Below are 24,246 nucleotides of genomic sequence, written 5' to 3' on the forward strand. Positions count from 1 at the left end.
TTTCTGAAACATCGCGGTATTACAGACAAAAAATGGCTTAAAAAGCCGGCCATGGACTAAAGGGAGAGACCTGACTAGTCCGGCACAGCAAGACCAGTCACATGGGAGAGACCTGTCAGTCACTTAGAAACCGGCCAATGGTGGTACCAGACTAGTCAGGTCTCTATATACAGTGAGCTTACTGATGGATTCTCAGTTAACTCATTCTGCAGCCAGCAATACAGTGCAATGCAGAAGCTGGAGAAAGCAAATGGTGCAATATTTTTAATGACACCCAATTACAAAAATGATTATCAACCCCAAATACATACAAAGGGGGCATTTTTACTAAAAATGTAAGAAGATCACTACAACTTTGGGGCACAAAAGAAGCCATTATTCCCGCTTGGGCACCATCTACTGGTCAGTATTATTGTTTTTTTGTAATGGCCCCAATTTACCAAGAGCTTTTTGCCAAAATTCAGGAGTAAAATGTTGCAAAACTCTTAAGCAAAGCAAAGTTGTGCAAAAACGTTGCCACTTTTGGCATTTACTCCAGTCCCGGCCCAGTCCTGCCATAGCGGTCGGAACTTGAATAAAGCGGGGCGTGGCGAAGCCCTCCTGGCAAAATGATAATTAATGCCAAAGTTGTGGAATTTACGCTAGAAATGTGCATCCCCCCCCCCCTCCGGACTGCAGCGACATTTCTGGCAGAGGAGTAAGGCAATTGTACATTGAGCCAATTCATTCAGAGGCGTCTTAAGGAATCTTCAGAACTGGCATCTAGCACCAAACAGCGTGATATTGTTCCGCAGTACTGGCGTCTACCACTAGATGGCGGTGATAGGTAGTCGGCAGGGCTGGTGTACACTATGCCGGTGATGTTGATCTGTAGGGCTGGTGTACACTACATGGCAGAGATACCGGTGTGCAGGGCTGGTGTACACTGTATGGCCGAGATAACGGTGTGCACCATATGGGGGTGATATCGGTGTGCAGGGCATGCTGGAAGAAGTAATTGGCAGCACAGTTTTCACTTATTCAAGGAAAGGACAGCACATAGGTTTTATTTCTCCAGCGATATCGCAGAAGATCGCATCCCGCCGATCTGATCGCTGAGCATTCCCGCCTTTGCGTTCATACCGCCTGGCCGCACTCTGCTCGGTGTTCCCGGTGCTCTCGCCAATCACACTCCGCTTCCTTTTTCTGCTTGCCGGGATTGACAGATGCGTCTACAAACCAGCGGCTCTTCCTGTCTGTCCCGGCACAGACTGACGTCCCCTCCTCCCGATAACCAATCACAGTCTCCTTCACAAGTCCCGCCCCTAGCCAGCCCTTCACCTAGCGTCATCCTGATTGACAGACCAATGTCCAACAGTATCCCAGTCACCGCCTCCCTCGCTCTCCGTCTGGTCCAATAGAAGCCAAGCAGAGGGCGGGCGCTCTTGAGCGACGTTAAAACTGTCCAATCAAAGCGCCGCATTTCATTGACTGACACTCGTACTGTCTAATAGCATCTCAAAACACGTGTGGAGGGGGCGTGTCGTTGGGTTCCACCGCGGAGGAGAGTGAAAGACAGGGGAAGAGAGCAAACGAGCGAGAGAAGGGGGGAGGCCGAGCCCGTCGCCGCCATTTTGGGTCCCACCGAGCTGTGGACGGAGAGCGAAAGAGGCAATAAATAAGCTCCCGAAGCCTGTGTGACGAAAATAAGCCGCGTTCTCGGCCCGGCTTCCGGGTGACGAGCGCCTTGGGGATTTTTTTTATTTATTTTTTTACAGTATCCTTGGTACAAAACCAGTAACGTTGGATAAAAAAAAATAGACCCAAAACAACCCTCAAACCGGAAGCGGCGTCCCCCACCTTTCTGCATCCTCCCGGGGGCGGTGAGAGCTTCTCCTTCAGCACTTTGCTTGTCTGTTTATCATGTGTTGGCTGCTGCAAACTCCATAGGCCTGAGCTGTGGTAGAGGGGGCAGAGCTGGGGCACAGGGCAGAGCCGTGCCCCCTCCAATATGGCAGACCAGGCGACACAGCGCGCCCTGGACGCTTCTCACTGTGATTTCCTATGTAGATCAGTCACTTGTATCAAATGTCGCCACCTACGGGCCAACGGAAGGCGAAAAATACCAAAGAGTCCAAAATCGTTGCCTCCTCTGAGCTCAGGCCTATGTAACGTGCAGGTAATTGCCTGGGATGTGTGTGTGATCGCCGTCTGTTGCTTAATAATGGGGGGAAATACTTGTTTGTACGGCAATTGTATCTGATGACGCGTCATATTATTCTGCAACGCCTGTGGAATAGTTACAAATCGGATAGAGAGCCCTATGGGCCACCGTAGTATCGGTATGAGTGATATTGAGCCCTATGGGCCACTGTAGTATAGTTATGAATTGGATACTGACCCCTATGGGCCACCGTAGTATAGTTTTGAGTGTTATTGAGCCCTGTGGGCCATCATATATAGTTGTGAATTGGATACTAAGCTGTATGGACCACTATAGTATAGTCGTGGGTCTGATATTGAGCCCTATGGGCCATCGCAGTCTAAATGAATTTGATACTGAAACCCATGAGCCACCGTAGTTTATGGATGTTGTCCATCCATAGTACTCAACGTGGGATCAAAGAAGGAAGATGCAGGTGCCGGGTGTGATCCCTCCTAATGTCGTAAATGGGGTCCTCCTGGTTATCATAGGTTTATAAGATGTTACGGATCCCCCCACTTATACATGGAGGCTGCCACAGTCCTACCGGTGTTTACGTATCACTTTAATACCTACATATAGAATTCCTGGCTGTGGAGCAGAAAATCTAAGTTGATGCAACAGCTGGAAAGTTTCCCCCATCCCCAGGGGCCGCCATCTTATGATTCGGTTTAATAATCCACATAGAGTTTGCTGCACCAGTCACTGGTTGTGAATCAGCTCACAAGAGAAAAAAAAAAATTTAACATGGCATTTTGTTCTGTGCTTTTTTTTTTGCCCATTAGCAGGACTGGAGATGGAAAGGAAGGGAAAGCAAGTGGCATAAGTAGGGATCAGCGAGCTCTGGCGCTCCGAGCTGCTGTGAAACTACAACTCCCAGCATCCAACACGAAACACAAGCAGTCAGGTAACTTTGGGGGTTTGCAGTAGCTGGGAGAGCCAGAGGTGGCCCATCCGGATCCTTTTTGCAGTTTAGGTCGTATTGGTTAGTGACCCCAATCCTGTGCAAAAAAGAAAATAAAACACATCTTACAGTCCTCAGGCGTGCCAAACAGACTTCTTTCCAGGAGGTTTCTCTTCTTGAGCAGCCATTACAGCTCAGCTTATGTTATTGTCTGGGCGGAAAGCCACAAGACCACTGATGGGCGGCCATTTATACCTTTCTGACTCCTCCCACATGGCCGGGTTGACTCCTCCCCGGCCATAATCACCGGCTGTGCAATTAGTCTAATTAAGCTTTGCTACCGCACCTGCAGGCGCCGTATCGCTCTCTATACACCAGTGGTGGTGTAATTGGGTATGTCTCTTGTATCACTACTCGGAATCCTCGTGATGTGCTCCACTAATTAGTTTTATAACGAGGCTTCTTTAAATACATTGTCCCAGATTTGCAATATCTGCCCAAAAAAGCCATCAGTGTCTGGGGCCCATAGACAGAAGTTAGCATCCTGTAGTGTGCCAGCTGCTGAGGAACCACAACTCCCAGCATGCTCCGTTAGTTTCCCAGCAGCTAGAGCACCCCATGATAAGTTAGTAATGGATTGATATATTTAAATGAAGACAGAATAATTAATTTGTTGAAAAACACTTGTCCACAAAACCTCACTTACGCGTTTTGGGCCTCTAGAGGTTCCGTATCCTATAGGGATCGTGCCTATTTAATGGTCGTGCTACACAAAAATGTCAGTGACCCTTCCGGATACAATTGGTCCTCAACTGCAATATTAGGAGGAAATCTACAGTTTATATAAAGTAACATGTATTTATTATTACCACTTTGAATCTATAGGTGTGTGACATGGAAGAAACTTCAACATGCGGGTGTAGTTAACCCAGACTTCCCACTCCATGTCTTCCTTTTAAGATTAAGAGTGCATTTACATTGCACAATTATCAGGAACGATGGTTTTTAGGAACGCTTGTTTTGTTATAATTGGCTGACAATCAAGCAACGAACCAACAAAACGTTTGTTTGTCAGGTGAAATGATTTTTGAACTAGCAAAATGCTGTTCGTCAGGTGAAATGATTTTTTTCTAATCATCGATCTCTGCAGCACACGTGCTTGCGAGAGCAATGACAAGCTATTACAGATCGTTCTGTGCACATTGGAAGCACGTCGGTCTGTCTAAAAGGTCTATTACATGACCGCCTGTCAGCAGACGTGGTTGTTTAACAGCTGTAGTATAATATAAATGCACCTTTAGGCCTCATGTGCAAATCGGTCCGAGTAAGGACTGGCTGCGGCTCTCCCCACCTGAGCTTTAAGAGCTTCATATATGTCTATGAGGCCCTGTAAAGGGCTTGTTCACCCCTTTGGGGCTAAAAAAGTAAAGCCAAACAGTGCACAATTTTTAATGAAACATGAATGAAAAAAAAAAGATTCTTTTAGCCCCAGATACATACTTTAGGCTCGTTTCATATGTCCGTGAAACACACAACACCCAGCCCGAATACCGGGTTTCCTGACCTAACCACCTTAGTACATGCTCCCACAATGAGCTTTTGATGGTGCAGAATTTCTGCACCTATTATGTAAATTCGGTCACTTGCGGTTTTTCACTTGTGTTTTTCAGTGCTTTTGTTATTTTTTGACATTGTGTTTTTTGTCTTTTGTTGCTACGTCATGTTTTAAACAAAGTTGCTTTGTTTTTGATACTTCCTGGTATTTGGTTTTGACAAAACTTTATTGATATAGAGGTGTGCTGATTCCATGCGTTTCTGCACATAAAACCCGACGTAGCTGCAAGAAAAATTTACGTGTTGCAGATTTGAAACATTCACCGCAGATCGGTTTACGCTGCGTAAAAAAAACAACACAGTGAGCAGGAGATTTCTATAAATTTTCATCCACTTTGCTGGAACTGTAAGACGCTATGTATTTTCATTGCATCAAAAACTCATCGTGGGCGCACAGGCTTAAAGGGGTTGTCCAGGCTTGGGGTTCAAATCTGTATTCATTCTTTGTGGATTCTGCTACTCTGGGAGTATGCGGTTTGAATACATGCAGTCACCTGCGGACTAGAAGTGCGCGGCCTCGCTCAATACTAGTGAGTGAGGTTGGACAAGTCTAGTTGGAATGTGGCCAGAAGTATGTAATGGTAACATGCTCCCGGCACCGGAGAATCCTGACGGCGCACACATTTATCATACTCGTCTCACCTGTAAAAACAGAAAAGTACAGTGCAAAACTGCAGAGATTCACGGAAAATCCGCCTAATCTTCCTTTCAATTGTATCCCACAATGTCTGTCCCTAAATGATAACACGGCTGTGGGTTCATGTGGATGAGGTTAGAAAATAACCCGATGGTTAATTCCTCCCTGTACCCGGATGATGTCTTCTGATGGAATTGGTAGATAAACAATTCAAGAGGAGTCATCACTAAACCACAAACACAGACGTCCGCCGTGCTAAATTACTGAACATTGCTGATGTCAGGTCAGGAACTTTAAAAAAAAAAAAAAATCTCTATATAAAAATATATGTATTTTTTTTAATGGAGAAAAAATAACTCTTTCCTAATCTGTTTTTGTCTTCTTATTGTAGATTTATTTCACTCTATGTCAGTCGTGATTTTTGTGATCCTCCTTCTTTCCTGACCTTCCGTTAACAGCATTGAAATGTGGATTTTAGTTCCCATGTGGATGTATAAAACAATAGGCTGGAGATGTTGATTGACTTCTATGGCAGAGTATTCTAGGCCTATGCAGAGGTTATTGTACAGGGAGGGAGAGGAGGTGATCTGTGACCATCACCTCTTGTAAACGAGAGAGTGAGTGAGTTTGGTTCCCAATAGTTTTCAATGGGGTTCGGGTTCTGGTACCCGAACCAAACTCTGGACTACAGTTCGGGTCTGGTACCAGAACCCGAACATCCGCGGGTCCGCTCATCACTACTGATGACCTTTGATTGGCATCGGTCGCTCGCTGTTACTTTTGTAACATTTTATGTTTGTTCATGTTTTTGCTCCGATTCTGTAAATTTAATGCAGCAGTTGTCCTGTGTGTCATTGTGTCACCAAGTGCTGATACTTTGTGTGGCATTTGGCCTCTGCGAGCAGCTACAAGATGATTATTAGAAAGTGACCGGCTGACACATTGTAAAACACCCGTACATTAGTGCTAAACTCCATTTCAGTATTTTGTTATATCAGCGTTATGACTGACAGGAGAAATAGGAGACTATTTTGCATCTTTTCCACATGGCGAGATTTGCTGGAGCTGAATGCAAAGAGGCATGTAAAAAAAAAAGATTTATTTTGCCACCAAAAAGATAAGAGTAAACTAAACATCTGTCATTTTATTAATTGCAAACACATCTGTGATGGTCCTGAGACCCCCATCGTCAAAACCACTGAGAGGTGTGCAGTTCAGGAGACAAGAGCACTCACAGGCTTCATCCCACATCCATACTTCCTTCTATGTGCATCTCTTGGGACCTCTTTAAGAAATTGGTGGGATCTTAGGACCTGGGACCCCCACTGATATACTTGCAACGTATAAAATAACAGTAAATGTTTCATTACTGTTTTAGGGGAATCTGTCACCACGTTTTTGCTACCCCATTAGAGTACAGCATGATGTAGGGGCAGAGACCCTAATTCCAGCAATGTGTCACTTATTGGGCTGCTTGCCTCCGTTTTGATAAAATCTCCTTTTTATCTGCCAGTGCTCTTAGTGCTGAGTTCTGTATAACCCTGTCCACACCAATGATTTCTATGTGCACTGTGCATAGGCAGAAATCTGACACTGTTTTCCTCTGTTTATTCTACTCCTGATTTTGGTTTACAAACACTAATGTCAAATACTAAATGTGTGATTGTGGCCTTAGTTTGTTTCTCATCCGAGGAAAAATTAATCAAATGCGGATGGTAAAAACTGACAGCGCAAAGTGTGTTTTGTGCTCTGCTATTGTAAAGCAAAGGAAAAATTGTCACTTTTTGTTTTTTAAAGAATGGATGAAGGATCTGGGGAGAAAAAGAAGTGAATGTGTCCTGACATAGCTGATGAATTGGACCTTCCTGGTATTTTTTTATTCCCAGGGTGTGTTCATATATATCCTGTCAACCATTGGCCGAAACTGATCCCATTGTTCCATATGGGATTTTTCTTAGCAAAGGGAGAGCGGGTTCAAAGACGGCAACTAAAGGGATATATAAAATGGGGGACTACAGTACTCAGAGATTCCCAAAATTGTGAGAACTTACGAAAAGATGGCTAAGAAGTGACCCTAGTAACTATAATTACATCGAGGGTTAGTACAGATTTCTCTCATCACCTACTTATATCCAGGACTACTTCTACATCGACAGGAAAGCAGTTTCTTCACCCACACAAAACAGGATTATTTACAGTAAGGCCGGTTTCACACGTCCGTATATTTCCGGTACCGGAGATATCCGTATGCCGCATCAGGATCACATGTACCGGCGCCTGGGAATCAGCCTAAGCACTGGGTGCTGAACGCTGCCCTCCTCATGGTTCCCTGCTGGCACTGCGATCAGCACCAGCAGGAACAATGATGATGGTTGTAGTGTCTGCTCCCGCAGTGTCCCTTTTGTAAAAATTAGATTAAAATAATAAAATCCTTATACTCACCTGTCCGGAGATGTCCCCCGCTGTAATCCATGCGACCACTCAGCAGAGGACCCGGGGAGAATTAGCCGCTCCAGCGAGCGGACCCTGGAGCTGAGCTCAGGAGTGGCGTCCTGTCACTCTCTGAGCGCAGCACCGGAGCGGCTTATTCTCCCCGGTGTCAACGGTCAGGGGATTAAAGCGGGGGACACCTAGGATAGGTGAGTATAAGGATTTTATTCTGATTTTTACACAGAGACACTGCGGGAGCAGAATACAACTTACCCTCATCATTGTCCCTGCTGGTGCTGTTCACAGTGCCGGCAGGATACTATGATGAAGGCAGCGTTCAGCACGCGACGCTTGGAAATAACTCTACCTGTACCAGGCACTGGTACGTGTCACACTGATGTCATCCGTGTGTGTTCAGTGTGAGGCATTTTGCGGGCCGTACATCTGCAAAAAAAACGGACACATAGATGTGAATGGGTCTGCGTGTGTCAGTGTCTCCGGTACGTGTGGAAACTTCCACCACTCGTACCGGAGATACTGATGTGTGACAGAGCCCTAAGATCAGAGACGTTACAAGCTCTCCAGCAGAGGAAGACACCGTGTTGAATTCACTAAGGCTACGTTCCCACTATGAGCTTTTGATGTTGCAGATTTTCGGCATCTATTAAGTAAATTACAGTGCCTACAAGTAGTATTCAACCCCCTGCAGATTTAGCTGGTTTGATAAGATGCAAATAAGTTAGAGCCTTCAAACTGCAAACGAGAGTAGGTTTTATGAACAGAAGCATAAATCTTACAAACCAAAAAGTTATGTTGCTCAGTTGAATTTTATTACATTTTAAACATAAAAGTGTGGGTCAATTATTATACAACCCCTATGTTTAATATTTTGTGGAATAACCCTTGTTTGCAATTACAGCTAATAATCGTCTTTTATAAGACCTGATCAGGCCGGCACAGGTCTGTGGAGTTATCTTGGTCCACTCCTCCATGCAGATCTTCTCCAAGTTATCTAGGTTCTTTGGGTGTCTCATGTGGACTTTATTCTTGAGCTCCTTCCACAAGTTTTCAATTGGGTTAAGGTCAGGAGACTGACTAGGCCACTCCAACACCTTGACTTTCTCCCTATTGAACCAGGCCTTGGTTTTCTTGGCTGTGTGCTTTGGGTCGTTGTCTTGTTGGAAGATGAAATTACGACCCATCTTAAGATCCTTGATGGAGGAGCGGAGGTTCTTGGCCAAAATCTCCAGGTAGGCCGTGCTATCCATCTTCCCATGGATGCGGACCAGATGGCCAGGCCCCTTGGCAGAGAAATAGCCCCACAGCATGATGCTGCCACCACCATGCTTGACTGTAGGGATGGTATTCTTGGGGTCGTATGCAGTGCCATCCAGTCTCCAAACGTCACGTGTGTGGTTGGCACCAAAGATCTCGATCTTGGTCTCATCAGTCCATAGAACCTTGAACCAGTCTGTCTCAGAGTCCTCCAAGTGATCATGAGCAAACTGTAGACGAGCCTTGACATGACACTTTGAAAGTAAAGGTACCTTACGGGCTCGTCTGGAACGGAGACCATTGCGGTGGAGTACGTTACTTATGGTATTGACTGAAACCAATGTCCCCACTGCCATGAGATCTTCCCGGAGCTCCTTCCTTGTTGTCCTTGGGTTAGCCTTGACCCTTCGGACAAGCCTGGCCTCGGCACGGGAGGACACTTTCAAAGGCTGTCCTGGCCGTGGAAGGCCAACAGTAGTTCCATAAGCCTTCCACTTACGGATGATGCTCCCAACAGTGGAGACAGGTAGGCCCAACTCCTTGGAAAGGGTTTTGTACCCCTTGCCAGCCTTGTGACCCTCCACGATCTTGTCTCTGATGGCCTTGGAATGCTCCTTTGTCTTTCCCATGTTGACCATGTCTGAGTGCTGTTCACAAGTTTGGGGAGGGTCTTAAATAGTCAGAAAAGGCTGGCAAAAGAGATCTTTAATCCACACATGTGAAGCTCATTATTCTTGGTGCCTGAACTACTACTTAATACTTTAGGGGGACCAAACAGAATTCTTGTGGTTTGAGGGGTTGAATAATAAATGACACTCTGAATTAACTTTTAACGTTTTAAAAAAACAAAACAAAACAAAAAAAAAAAACAATATTTGCTGCAGTGCATTTCCCACTTCCAGGCTGATCTACAGTACAAATGTCACAATGCCAAGTTAATTCCGCATGTGTCATCCAGCTAAATCTGCAGGGGGTTGAATACTACTTGTAGGCACTGTAGGTCACTTGTGTTTTTTTTTCTTTTTCTTCCTTGTGGTTTTGAGTGCTTTTTTTAATGCATTTATGTTTTTTTTTTTTTGTCTCTTTGGTATGTTTTGTTTTAAATTAAGCTGTTTTCTTGTTGATACTTGCTGGTATTTGGCTTTGACAAAACGTTATTGATAGTCATGTGCGGATTACATGTGATTTTGATGAGAAATACTATAAGGAAGGTCTCATTCACACGTCCGTGAAAAAAATGGTACTGGTGTCATCAGTGTTTTGGATCAGTGTGTCATCAATGTTTGCTCTGTGTGTCCGTTTTTACCATTAGTGTCTGTTTTTATTATTCTTGTCATCCGTTTTTACCATCAGTGTGCCATCAGTGTCCATTTTTACCACCAGTGTGTCATCAGTGCCCGTTTTTACCATCAGTGTCACCAGTGTGCCCTTTTTTTACCATCAGTGTCACCAGTGTGCCGTCCCCGCTTTTGTCTTTGCCGTCCCCGCGTCTCTTTGCCGTCCATGTCATTAGTGTTTCACGGATGGATAAATGACTAAATTACTGAGCTTCTCCTATTCTTCGTTTATGCCATCTGTGTGCTCTACGTGTTTTTCACGGACCCATAGACTTATCTTGGCACTTTTCATCCATGGTACCGTAAAAAAGTGGACATATGAACAGCACAACAGATTATAATAGGCACATGTTGAATCCATGGAAAAAAAACAAATACAACACTGAAGTCTGAATAAGGCCTAAAAGATTCACACCGCTCCTGGTTTTGAAGACAAAAAACTGACCAAAAACAATGATGTGTGAATAGCCCCTATTATACTGTTTCCTTCCAAATACAGACTTCTGAACAGGTGGCCTGTTATAGAGAGCACCACTTTATATTTCTACATGCCCTCGAGTTTGATTTTTATTAGCTAGAAAATGGAGGCGGCTGTTGTAATTTTTTTTTTTTTTAATCTTTGTGTCCTATGAAAGCCATAAATGCAGATTAAATTCAGTGTGGGATTGCAAGAATAACCAGAGAACCTGCAGGGTCATTACTGCTGGCCGAGGAAAACCCACTTAGTGATTTTTCAGGTATGCAAAAAAAAAACGGTCCAGTTTCCATCAGTGTTTGGTCAGTTTTTTTATGTAGAAAGAGACATGTCAATCAAGCCTAAGCTGGGGCAGGAGAAGCTGGCATGAGTTCCCCATGATGACTTTCCTCCCTGCTCCAACTCCTTTCTAAATTATGTTTTACTCTGACAATTTCAGTCCTTTTCTGCGGCTCCAGTTGCATGGTCTAAGCAGCACGAATCGCCACTTTCCGCCTCTAGTTTAGAAAACCGTATTGTTGGGGTGCAGATAAAAATAAACATGGGTTTTGAGGGCCTGTTGTAAAATTTCGTCATTGATGTCAGACGTAGTGCCGACTTTGATTCCCCATAAACATACATGCTGGATATGGCTGAGAATGGAGAGGAAACAGGCTGAGGCCAAACATGTCCGATATCAGCAGATATCCAGGATCAGGGCACAGTCTGTAAATGTCTGTATTTCATCGTATGTAGTCACAGACAAGTATCAGTTTTGGCAACTTTGATTTATAGCCTAAACCTTTCTTTTGGGACCTGTTTCCCGTCCCCTGCTGTGAAGGAAGCTGTGAATGACTCTTAAGGTCTCATACTCATTTGCGAGAAAAATGAACGAGTGCAATCTGATAAAATATCGGATTGCACTTGGACCAATGTTAATCAATAAGTGACCTCTCATCTGCAATTTTTTTTTTATTATTATTATTATTATTATTCATTTTTTATTTTTTCCTCCACTGAAATCGGACTGAGAAAACAATCGCAGCATGCTGTGTATTGTCGCGTATCTCGGACGAAACTCCCAATGCAAGTCAATGGGTGTGTGGAAAAAAAAAAAAAAAAAAATCGCACGGCACTTGGACCATGAAGTGCTGTCTGATTTTCACGCACCCGTCTCTTTAAAAGACGGCAATTCATCAGCCGGTGTGCTGTAAAATCACAGCGGTACCCGACAATTTAGAATAGAAAGAATAGAACAACACACATAGAATAGATAGAAAGATGTCAGTCACATACATAATTAGTACAGTGACTGATTTGGTTACTCTACTTGTCGTTTATTGTAAAATTAAAAAAAAAAAAAAAAATGGAGTGGGGTTCCCCTTAATTTTATAGTCTAGCTGAGGTTAAGCAAACAGCTGGGACAGATGTTTGCAGCCTAAGAAGGGGGTAATACCCATGGAGCTTCCCAGGCTACTAAAATCAGCCCCCAGCTGTATACTTAGTCTTTACTGGCTATTAAAATGTGGGATCTCAAAAAAAAAAAAAAGACGTGGGGTCCCCCTTTTTTAACAGCTAGTAAAGGCTATACAGACAGCTGGGGGCTGATATTAATAGCTTAGGAAGGGGCCATGAATATTGGCCCCCTCCAAGGCTACAAACAGGAGCCCTCAGCCGCCCCAGAAATGGAGCATCCATAGGATGCCACAATTCTGGCACTTGGCCTCGCTCTTCCCACTGCCCTGTAGCGGTGGCAGTGGGGTTGATGTTGGCTTATAATGCCAGCTGACATCAAGCCTAGGATAGTAATGGAGAGGCGTCTATAAGACACCCCCATTACTAACCCCATAGTGTAAATAAAATTAAAACTCCCACACCGTGAATAAAATATTTTATTTGAAATAAACACACAGACTTCTTTAATATTCTAAATTAAACCATACTTACCATCACGCCCATTCCTCTGAATCCCATGTCACCTGCAATAATAGTAAAATAATAAAGCAACCTCATCCTTACCTTTCCGACGTGAAGAACATAATCCATGTGTCTAGCGACATGGCCAGCTCTGCTACATCTAGATGACCGGCTGGATCGTAGCTGGACGCGACCATCCAGCCTGCCATCCTGCAGAGACACTGTGGAGTGCATGCATCCTTAGTGACTCGCTGTGACGGCATCAAGATGAGCTGAGCTCATGTCACATGAACTCAGTTCATCTCATTGACGTCAGTGTGAGTATGGGAAAATAAAATACTTACCGCACATGCGCTGACCTCATTTGCCGTCACCGCGAATGTGAGATTTTTCCCACGCTCGCATTGGCGTCAATTAGGTGAACTGTTTCACCTAACCACTGTGGCCTGTGATTGGCTGCAGCGGTCAGGTGACTGAGCAGAGCGTGATCATATAACATCCAACAATCAAGTGCTGCAGCCAGACACAGGCCGATGATGGAACAGTGATACCACTGCTCGCTGTCTCTGTGCAGACAATGGAGACGCCTGCACTGGATACAAGTGGGAGTTTTTATTTTTTACATATCCAGTCTGTTGGTTAAGGTTTTATATTGCCCAGAAAACCCCTTTTAAGCCTTTGTTCCCATCACATTTTAAGGCCGCCGTTTATGCCGGGAAAAGCTCCTGACTTATTTAGAAAATTAAGGCACTGATGTGGAGCAGTGGCAGCGGTCATCCATAGACTTTATAAAAAAAAAAATAGTTTAATTGACGTTTTTTATTGGATCCGGCAGAATGCAAAAGCATATTTTACTAAGCGGTTCCATTTTTTTTTCCTTGTGTGCGGTCCAGAAGGAAGCAAAAATACATTTAATTTTTTTCTTCTGTCTGGCAACGTTGGCGTGTAAATGCTAAACATAGGGCAAAATTGTGGTGTGAATATAGTCTTAGAGGCAAGATGGTGGCTCACTTCATCCTTTGCGGATTTCCTTCTCGGGACATATTTCTTCTATCGTATTAGTTCATCTGCATGGACTTAGGCTACGTTCACATGTTGCTTTTTTGCTGCATTTTTTTCTGCAGGCAAAACCTGCTCTCTTGGCAGTAAAGAAGCTGCTTACAAAAAGCAGGTTTTGCTGCGTTTCTCAGGATCCCCAAGTTTACCTTTGCTTCCACCACAGAAGCATGAACAATGCAAGGGGTCAGGTCACCAATGCAAGACATATGTGAAACCATAAAATCATTTTGGAAAAAAGGTCAATTTGATCAAATTATTTGGTGGAAAAAAGATTTTTATGTCTGAAAAAATAGTGACTATTCTGAACAAAAAAGTTCATACAAGTCCATGAAAAAATACACAATTACAAATGTAACAGAGGGGGGAGGTGAATTGGTTGGGAATAGTTTACCTAAGACATTGGCAGTGCATTGTGTTTGTAGGACACTTTATTTTCACACTTTGGTCAGGTATTCTTCAATTTCACACCTTAGTAGGCTTTCACATACTGCTGTACCTGTTTGTTTTTTTCACTGAAACTGCAGCAAAACCTGATACCTGCATTTTGCACTTACTCATTGCTTTCTATTGGTGAAAAAACGCTGATAGAAGTGACATGCAGAAGTTTTCCAATTCAGTCACGAAAGAAAAAACAGCGTGTGCATGAGATTTCTGAAATCTCATAGCTTTTGCTGGTACTGTAAAACACAGCAAAAACGCAATGTGCGAACATAGCCTTACACTACTATATCTTGCGGGCTTTTGTTAAAAAAAATCTATTATGTATAAAACCAGCCCAGTCTTCAGATGGGATTGCTGTGCTCAGGACATTCATAGCAGAGGACCATTCTCCCTCCCGCAGACTCCATTCTTCCATATATTCGTCAATAATCAACCATTAAAAAGCATTGTACCATCGTCTTCGGAAAGAGTGCAGCCCCCCCCCCCCCCGCCTCCCCATGCCATCCTCACTGCTACGCACCAAAATTGAGACTATTTTAAGGAGTTGTCAGCTCAAGAAGCTTTTCTTCTGGCTTTTTTCTCCCATATGAATTACTATTTTGCTTAGTTACCTTCTAAGATGTTTTGTTCATTTGTTGTATATTTAGTGTAGACTTCCTACCTGCACTTGTCAATAGTGTTTGGCTGCCAGACAGGACCCCTGAGAACTACCTCCCGGCATCTGCCGCTCTTCTTTTGGTTGGTGTGACATCTCACCAGGCCTGCTAATCAATAGAAGAGCCGAGGATTGAGTCAGGAAAGAGGCGGTTCACAGGGCCGCCGTCCAGCAGACACAGATTACTGACCTGACCATTGGAGAGGATTCTCACTATTGCCAGATAATATACTGGTGCATCTCCCTAAATTAGAATATCATCAAAAAGTTAATTTATTTCAGTTCTTCAATGCAAAAAGTGAAACTCATATTATAGAGAGTCATTACAGTGATCTATTTCAAGTGTTTATTTCTGTTAATGTTGATGATTATGGCTTACAGCCAATGAAAACACAAAAGTCATTATCACAGTAAATTAAAATAATTAAACACCTGCAAAGGCTTCTGAAGTTTTTAAAAAGGTCCCTTAGTCTGTTTCAGTTGGCTCCACAATCATGGGGGAAGACTGCTGACTTGACAGATGTCCAGAAGGCAGTCATTGACACACTCCACAAGGTCCCAGAGTTCCAATTTTCATTTGGAAATCACGGTCCCAGAGTCTGGAGGAAGAGTGGAGAGGCCACAATCCAAGCTGCTTGAGGTCTAGTGTGAAGTTTCCACAATCAGTGATGGTTTGGGGAGCCATGTCATCTGCTGGTGTAGGTCCACTGTGTTTTATCAAGACCAAAGTCAGCACAGCCGTCTACCAGAAAATTTTAGAGCACTTCATGCTTCCCTCTGCCGACAAGCTTTTTGGAGATGGAAATGTCATTCTCCAGCAGGACTTGGCCCCTGTCCACACGGCCAAAATTAGCAATACATGGTTTACAAACAACAGTATCACTATGCTTGATTGGCCAGAAAACCCGCCTGACATTAACCCCATAGAGAGAATCTATGGGGTATTGTCAAGAGGAAGATGAGAGACACCAGACCCAACAATGCAGACGAGCTGAAGGCTGCTATCAAAGCAACCTGGGCTTCCATAACACCTCAGCAGTGCCACAGTCTGATCGCCTCCATGCCACGCCGCATTGATGCAGTAATTGATGCAAAAGGAGGCCCGACCAAGTATTGAGTGCATTTACTGAACATACAGTATGGACCAAAAGTTTGGACACACCTCATTTAATGATTTTTCTGTTTTTGTTCATGACTTTGAAAATTGTACATTCACACTGAAGGCATCAATACTATGAATTAACACATGTGGAATTATATACTTAACAAAAAAGTGTGAAACAACTGAAAATATGTCTTATATTCTAGGTTCTTCAAAGTAGCCACCTTTTGCTTTGATGACTGCTTTGCACACTCTTGGCATTCTCTTGATGAGCTTCAAGAGGTAGTCACCGGAAATGGTTTTCACTTCACAGGTGTGCCCTGACAGGTTTAATAAGTGGGATTTCTTGCCTTATAAATGGGGTTGGGACCATCAGTTGTGTTGTGCAGAAGACAGGTGGATACACAGCTGATAGTCCTACTGAATAGACTGTTAGATGCTTTTTTCTTGCCATAATGCAAATTCTAAGTAAAGAAAAACGAGTGGTCATCATTACTTTAAGAAATGAAGGTCAGTCAGTCTGAAAAATTGGGCAAACTTTGAATGTGTCCCCAAGTGCAGTTGCAAAAACCATCAAGCGCTACAAAGAAACTGGCTCATATGAGGACCGCCCCAGGAAAGGAAGACCAAGAGTCACCTCTGCTTCTGAGGATAACTTTATCCGAGTCACCAGCCTCAGAAATCGCAGGTTAACAGCAGCTCAGATTAGAGATCAGTTCAATGCCACACAGAGTTCTAGCAGCAGACACATCTCTACAACAACTGTTAAGAGGAGACTTTGTGCAGCAGGCCTTCATGGTAAAATAGCTGCTAGGAAACTACTGCTAATGACAGGCAACAAGCCGAAGAGACTTGTTTGGGCTAAAGAACACAAGGAATGGACATTAGACCAGTGGAAATCTGTGCTTTGGTCTGATGAGTCCAAATTTGAGATCTTTGGTTCCAACCACCATGTCTTTGTGCGAAGCAGAAAAGGTGAACGGATGGACTCTATATGCCTGGTTCCCACCGTGAAGCATGGAGGAGGAGGTGTGATGGTGTGGGGGTGCTTTGCTGGTGACACTGTTGGGCATTTATTCAAAATTGAAGGCATACTGAACCAGCATGGCTACCTCAGCATCTTGCAGCGGCATGCTATTCCATCCGGTTTGCGTTTAGTTGGACCATCATTTATTCAACAGGACAATGACCCCAAACACATCTCCAGGCTGTGTAAGGGCTATTGGACCAAGAAGGGGAGTGATGGGGTGCTACGCCAGATGACCTGGCCTCCACAGTCACCAGACCTGAACCCAATCGAGATGGTTTGGGGTGAGCTGGACCGCAGAGTGAAGGCAAAAGGGCCAACAAGTGCCAAGCATCTCTGGGAACTCCTTCAAGATTGTTGGAAGACCATTTCCGGTGACTACCTCTTGAAGCTCATCAAGAGAATGCCAAGAGTATGCAAAGCAGTCATCAAAGCAAAATGTGGCTACTTTGAAGAACCTAGAATATAAGACATATTTTCAGTTGTTTCACACTTTTTTGTTAAGTATATAATTCCACATGTGTTCATAGTTTTGATGCCTTCAGTGTGAATGTACAATTTCCATAGTCATGAAAATACAGAAAAATCTTTAAATGAGAACGTGTGTCCAAACTTTTGGTCTGTACTGTACATTTCAGTAGGCCAACATTTCGGATTTTAAAAACATTTTTCAAGCTGTTATAAAGTATTCTAATTTAGTGAGATAATGACTTTTGCGTTTTCATTGGCTGTAAGCCATAATCAACACTAACCGAAATAAACACTTGAAATAGATTACTCTGTGTGTAATGACTCTAGATAATGAGTTTCACTTTTTGTATTGAAGAACTGAAATCAATTAACTTTTTGATGATATTCTATTTTAGTGAGATGCACCTATATACAGTGGGTATGGAAAGTGTTCAGACCTCTTTAAATTTTTCACTCTGTTTCATTGCAGCCATTTGGTAAATTCTAAAAAGTTCATTTTTTTTCTCATTAAAGTACACTCTGCACCCCATCTTGACTGAAAAAAACCCAGAAATGTAGAGATTTTTGCAAATTTATTTTAAAAAAACTGAAATATCACATGGTCATAAGTATTCAGACCCTTTGCTCAGTATTGAGTAGAAGCACCCTTTTGAGCTAGTACAGCCATGAGTCTTTTTGGGAATGATGCAACAAGTTTTTCACACCTGAATTTGGGGATCCTCTGCCATTCTTCCTTGCAGATCCCCTCCAGTTCCGTCAGGTTGGATGGTGAACGTTGGTGGACATCCATTTTCAGGTCTCTCCAGAGATGCTCAATTGGGTTTAGGTCAGGGCTCTGCCTCGGCCAGTCAAGAATGGTCACAGAGTTGTTCTGAAGCCACTCCTTTGTTATTTTAGCTGTGTGCTTAAGGTAATTGTCTTGTTGGAAGGTGAACCTTTGGCCAAGTCTGAGCTCCAGAGCACTCTGGAAGAGGTTTTCATCCAGGATATCTCTGTACTTGGCCGCTTTCATGTTTCCTTCAATTGCAACCAGTCGTCCTGTCCCTGCAGCTGAAAAACACCCCCATAGCATGATGCTGCCACCACCATATTTCACTGTTGGGATTGTATTTGGCAGGTGATGAGCAGTGCCTGGTTTTCTCGACACATACTGCTTAGAATTATCACCAAAAAGTTCTATCTTCATCTCATCAGACTAGATAATCTTATTTCTCTTAATCTGGGAGTCCTTCATGTGTTTTTGAGCAAACTCTATGCAGGCTTTCATATGTCTTGCACTGAGGAGAGGCTTCCGTCGGGCCACTCTGACATAAAGGCCCGACTGGTGGAGGGCTGCAGTGATAGTTGACTTTGTGGAACTTTCTCCCATCTCCCTACTGCATCTCTGGAGCTCAGCCACAGTGATCTTGGGGTTCTTCTTTACCTCTCTCACCAAGGCTCTTCTCCCACGATTGCTAAGTTTGGCTGGACGGCCAGGTCTAGGAAGACTTCTGGTGGTCCCAAACTTCTTCCATTTAAGGATTATGGAGACCACTGTGCTCTTACGAACCTTGAGTAATGCAGAAATTCTTTTATAACCTTGGCCAGATCTGTGCCTTGCCACAATTCTGTCTCTGAGCTCCTTGGGCAGTTCCTTTGAGCTCATGATTCTCATTTGGTCTGACGTGCACTATGAGCTGTGAGGTCTTATATAGACAGATGTGTGCCTTTCAAAATCAAGTCCTATCTGTTTAATTGAACACAGCTGGACTCCAATGAAGGAGTAGAACCATCTCAAGGAGGATCACAAGGGAATGGACAGCACGTGACTTAAATATGAGTTTCTGAGCAAAGGGTCTGAATACTTATGACCATGTGATATTTCAGCTTTTCTTTTTTAATAAATTTGCAAAAAGAGTGTACTTTAATGAGAAAAAAAATGAACTTTTTAGAATTTACCAAATGGCTGCAATGAAACAGAGTGAAAAATTTAAAGGGGTCTGAATACTTTCCGTACCCACTGTATCATAGATATTCATGATCCTGCATGTACCCATGGAAATCGTGATAAAAATGTCCATCGTATTCATTGCTGGCTGCAATCGGAAGACTAAATTGTTGTATGCTAGAATTGGGGTTGATCAATACAAAGTCACTACTTTTTACTTGGCTTACTACCTACCCCCTTTGCACAGCGCAGTGTTACATGATGCTTCCAAAGTAAAACCCAATAACGCTGTTTCTTTTCTGTAGGCAGGTGGTGTACCAATGCACTTGGGAGAACTGCTGTCCGTGAGCCTAAAATCACAACAAACGGTGAGTTTGCGGTATTATTTTTGTTCTGCCCTTTTAATTTTGATAAATGAGAACCGTGTGTTTTGTTGTAATAAATGCAAGGAGCCATCAGCCAGTGCATCTGGCGAGGCATATTGTCTTCAGCTTGATTTGAGCAATATTTATGCACTACCTCCTCCCAACCCTCGATGGCGCTAGACTAGAATCGTGGACTAATTTTAGGTGATCGATAAGTTCTCTTTTACTCCCTTACACAAACGGCCAGTTTTAGCATTATTGTGTTTGGAAAGCTTAACTGCAGCTGTATAGCGACATACTGGTTTCTTAGTGGCTTCAATCCTAGTGACAGGTTCACTTTTAGTTGTTTTGTTTCCTGAATGCAAACTTCTGAATAGCCTTCATTAAAATATTCTTAATTTTTCCTACTGCCGTCTGTCTGTGTAACTCCTTCACATAGCTGGCTGTCCTGTTACTTCTGTCATAGATCTGACAGTACACTGCTCCTTTCTCTCTCTTCTTTCGGTTTTGGGGCTCGTTCAGACCTTGTGCTGTCCGTATACAAAATGACTAGCATATAGAACGCACACTTACCAATGCGAGTTGATGTGGTAGTTCACATGGACAGTTTTACACATGGACCGATAGTCTGCCAAAAATATAAGTCAACAGGTGCTTGAAAAAACAGATCACATACTGTTTTTTTTGTTCATTTCCATTTCAGTTATTAAATTGTATTTTGTCTTTTTATTTTTTATTGAATTGTTGAGAAAAACAAATGCCATACAGATGTAAAAAAAAGGACATATTGATGACAATACGGAGGAAAAATGGTCTGGTTTTCAGGATGAAAAAGGGACCTTACTGATGTCAGACAGGAGGAAGGGTGAGGTTTTGTCTGATGGGACGAGGGGTGAGGTTGTATAAGATAGATCAGTGTGTGGAAAGGGAGGAAAGCATTCAAGTTTTATGGAGGGATCACAAGCTGTACTATATCAACATATAAACCGGAAGGAAAGCGCATAGAGCACAGGGATGAGGGAATCACAAAATATTGTAAAATAAGAAATGAAAAGTCTTTAAGCATATGTACGCTGCACCCCTCCCAACAGGGGAAAAAGGCTTGTTTTCACAATGAAAAGAGAAAAAAGGTTCCAAAGTAGGTCACATATATGGTATCTCCTCATCCATAACAACTCATACCATAAAACTATCACTTATTGCTCATAAAAAAAAAAAAAAAAAAAAAAAAAATTGCCTGAATTGCTGCATTTTGTTCACCTTTTCTACCAAAAAGTAACAAAAGGACCGAATGTGTGCACAGCAAGTCGTTCTCACATTGCTGTGCATTAAGTTCAATATTTGTTGCTATTTATTTTTAGTGCTCTTTCAGACAGGTTCCAGGTGGAATCTGCCTGAAGAAGACAGTGTTCACATACCCGCAGGCTATCTTCATACATTGCCTTTTACCACAGGCAAAACCTGCTCTCATGGCAGTGAAGAAGCTGCTTACAGAAAGCACTTTTTTGCGGCTTTTTTTCATATTTTTTTTGTGTGTTTGCTGTGTGTTTTTTTAGTGTGGATTATATGTGTGATTTGTCTGCAGTACTTGTTTAATAACGTTGTATATTTTTGCACTCTCATTGCTTTTTATGGGTGAAAAAATGCTGTTTTTAAAAGAAAAAAAAAAAAGCATGTATATGAGATTTCTGAAATCTCAGATTTTACTAGTGCTGTAAAAAGTAGCTTTTAATGTGCATAAAAAAAACGCAACATGTGAACATAGCCTTTTGCTGGAATAACAAGTGCAGTTTTCATTCCAGTTTTCACATCATGTTTGGGGCCCCATTGAGGGATCCATCTGAACCTCCAAAAACTGGAACATGGCCCTGACGGACCCCTTCACGATAATGAGGCAGACTGAGCCACCACTTTGTTCTCCACCTGCCCTCTTTTTCAGCTATGTCCACCTTTTCTAGACCCGATAGTATGGTGCACTATGATTTTGTGTCCAGAACCTGATGTAACAAGTGCTTTACTTCACATCAGAGCTTGCTTCAGATTAAGACAGCTCAGCCATGCTTTATAATGTCCTCCATGTTCCTGAAGCTTGTGAGCTAAACAGTGTTAGAAGAGCAGTCATTCCCTTCTCTCAGCAAACAGTGGATTGCAAATTACAGATAGATCGTGCAGAGAGGAAAACTGGTGAAAATGCAAGAAATATAAAAATAATGAGATGTGCACTGCAAAGTAAAAACAACTCGCTGTGCACATGGTCAATCTTTTTGAGCTTCTTCGAAAGCAGTGAAGCAGCTTTAAAGAAGTTACCGGAGCACTTTTGACTTATGCATCTGAAAAGTTTAGAAATTTCTTCACAACGCAAAAATTTTACGACTTTTTTTCTTCTGGACGCCATTCGGCTATCTCCCCTGATCGGTGTGCCCACATCTCTTCTATGGCAGTACCAGCGTTACCAATTAACCAGTACTTTTCCAGAACCCTAGTAACCAGAAATGACTGCAGCTGATAGCTATTTTCTCTTGCTTGCAGCTTCAAGTGTAGGATCCTGCCTGCTAAGTAGGTAGGTATCTCCGCAGGTGCTCCCACTCCCCAGACCTCGCACAATGAACACCATCCACTTATGAAAGAAAAGCTAAGTAGGATCCTTGTCTCTCTCTTTTTGTTAGGCCATCATCGGGTATCTCTCAGGTCGGTGTGATCAAGTCACTCGGCTTCTGCTGAGCAAGTGGAAAGGTAAAAGCCCAGTAGCCCAAGAACGAGCCGGCGTTCAGATTTGGCCACTTGTCAGCGATTTGCAAAATGAATAGAAGCAAATTATAGCCCTGCCGTAAATAATAATAATAAAGAACGTTAGCATTGCAAAGACTGGGCAAAAAAACCTCTACATAAAATGCATCGAATGTTTGCTGAGCACAATTTTTTTTTATTTCTTGCATACCTTCCTTTAAGCCAGACTTATCTTCTATTTCACAGCATCCTGCCTTTATAAAGTATGAAGAAAACCCATCTCTAGTGAAGGAAATATGGCGGATAAGAGAAAACTACAGGGTAAGTCACTTGATTTCATGGCTGGTGGATTACCAGATGTCTCCTAGCTGATCTTATTACGCGTTCTTAGGCCAGGGCTCTCCAGCACTGTGCACCCTGCCGTAAGCGGCACCACATGGTGTGCACCCTGCCGTAAGCGGCACCACGTCGTATGCATCACATCATATGCTCTTTGCCGTATGCACCATGCAGAAGCAATATATAATACTTGCAATACCACAACAGCTAAACAGTTGGAAAAAAAATCTGACAATTTCATGCCAAAAATGGGCACCGGCGCACCATGTGCATGCCTTGTCTAGATTTAAAGGTGTTTGAAATTGATGACTCCTCAGGAGAAATTAAGTGACTCCTCTACCCTGGGACTGAAAAGTGACACTTCGTTGCTCCTACCTGGAGCCTCCATGCACCTCCTCTGCTCAGCCTGTTATTCCCTTCCTCTTGCCTCCAAGATATCCGCCTAAGTTACACAGCGAGTGGAAACCACACCTTCTTGGGCTCCCCTGTGTGGTGAGATGGGAAAGCGGGGGAGGTGGGGTATTGATTTACTATGGCCCCTGCAATGGGGAACTGGATCAAAATACCACTGAAATGGGTATAGGGACCCCTTACCCCGATGAGCACTCAGTGTCCCTATGGCCCATCTTCGAAGAAGGGAAGGCAGAGGCGGCAAATGGAGGCCACAGTAGGGTGACTACACATGAAAATGTATACTCACTTACATCATTGACTGTAAATTCACCACACTGACAAATCTGCATTTCTTACATTTTACATGCAGATTTTCCACAGAAATTGCAGAGGAGGGTAAAATCCGCAGCATATTCCATAGCAAATCCACCTGTAAAAAATGCGAATTCCCGTGGTGGGATTGTCAGCGATGTCTAATTTTTTCCCTTTGTGAAGTCACTAAAATTGTTTTCATCAAAAAATAATCAATGGCAGGGGGAAACTTTTCTCCTAGATCACACTTTTTTTTTTTTATTTTTATTTTTTTTATTTTAGGCGAGATTGATCGGTGTTTGAAAAAAGTGTCAGAAGGGGTGGAGCAGTTTGAAGACATTTGGCAAAAGGTAAAAAAAAAAAAAGAAAAATTGCATTTGTCTTATGCTTCTTAATCTCCATTTTGCACGTATAATAGCACTTTACAGCGTTTCTGCTGCAGATTGGGATAACAAATGCTAATAATGTATTGGAGAGCTGACAGTTCTGTTCAAAGGGAACCGGTCACCAGGTCATATAAAGTACGGACATCACCCTTTACAGCATTCTGTTATGTCCTCAATCCCCTCTGCAAAGAACATAAAAGCTCTTTTTTGTTCCTTGCAGAGGAGATTGGGGACATGCATACTGGTATGCTGTAAAAGCCGGCTTAAAGGTCCTGGCCGTACTTTATATGGG

General features: G+C 43.1%; 1 protein-coding gene across 10 annotated transcripts in view; it reads left to right on the forward strand.

Annotated features, from left to right (window-relative positions):
- The first annotated feature begins 1,494 nt into the window (after positions 1-1,494).
- Positions 1,495-24,246, forward strand: part of CNOT3 (CCR4-NOT transcription complex subunit 3) — a 39,164-nt gene continuing 16,412 nt past the window's right edge. The window contains exons 1-7 of one of the 10 annotated variants that reach the window (XM_073656383.1): positions 1,495-1,862; positions 2,968-3,089; positions 19,738-19,800; positions 22,327-22,357; positions 22,464-22,530; positions 22,771-22,845; positions 23,851-23,918. In XM_073656383.1, coding sequence (XP_073512484.1) covers positions 22,821-22,845; positions 23,851-23,918 — 93 coding nt within the window. In that variant the 5' untranslated portion in view covers positions 1,495-1,862; positions 2,968-3,089; positions 19,738-19,800; ... (1 more) ...; positions 22,464-22,530; positions 22,771-22,820. The remainder of the gene's footprint in view (positions 1,863-2,967; positions 3,090-19,737; positions 19,801-22,326; positions 22,358-22,463; positions 22,531-22,770; positions 22,846-23,850; positions 23,919-24,246) is intronic. The other 9 variants (XM_073656381.1, XM_073656385.1, XM_073656380.1 and 6 more) reach the window with 9 other exon arrangements.

The sequence above is a fragment of the Phyllobates terribilis genome, unplaced genomic scaffold, assembly GCF_046119375.1.
Source record: "Phyllobates terribilis strain yellow unplaced genomic scaffold, ASM4611937v1 Scaffold_12__6_contigs__length_324123572, whole genome shotgun sequence".
In the NCBI taxonomy this organism is placed as follows: Eukaryota; Metazoa; Chordata; class Amphibia; order Anura; family Dendrobatidae; genus Phyllobates; species Phyllobates terribilis.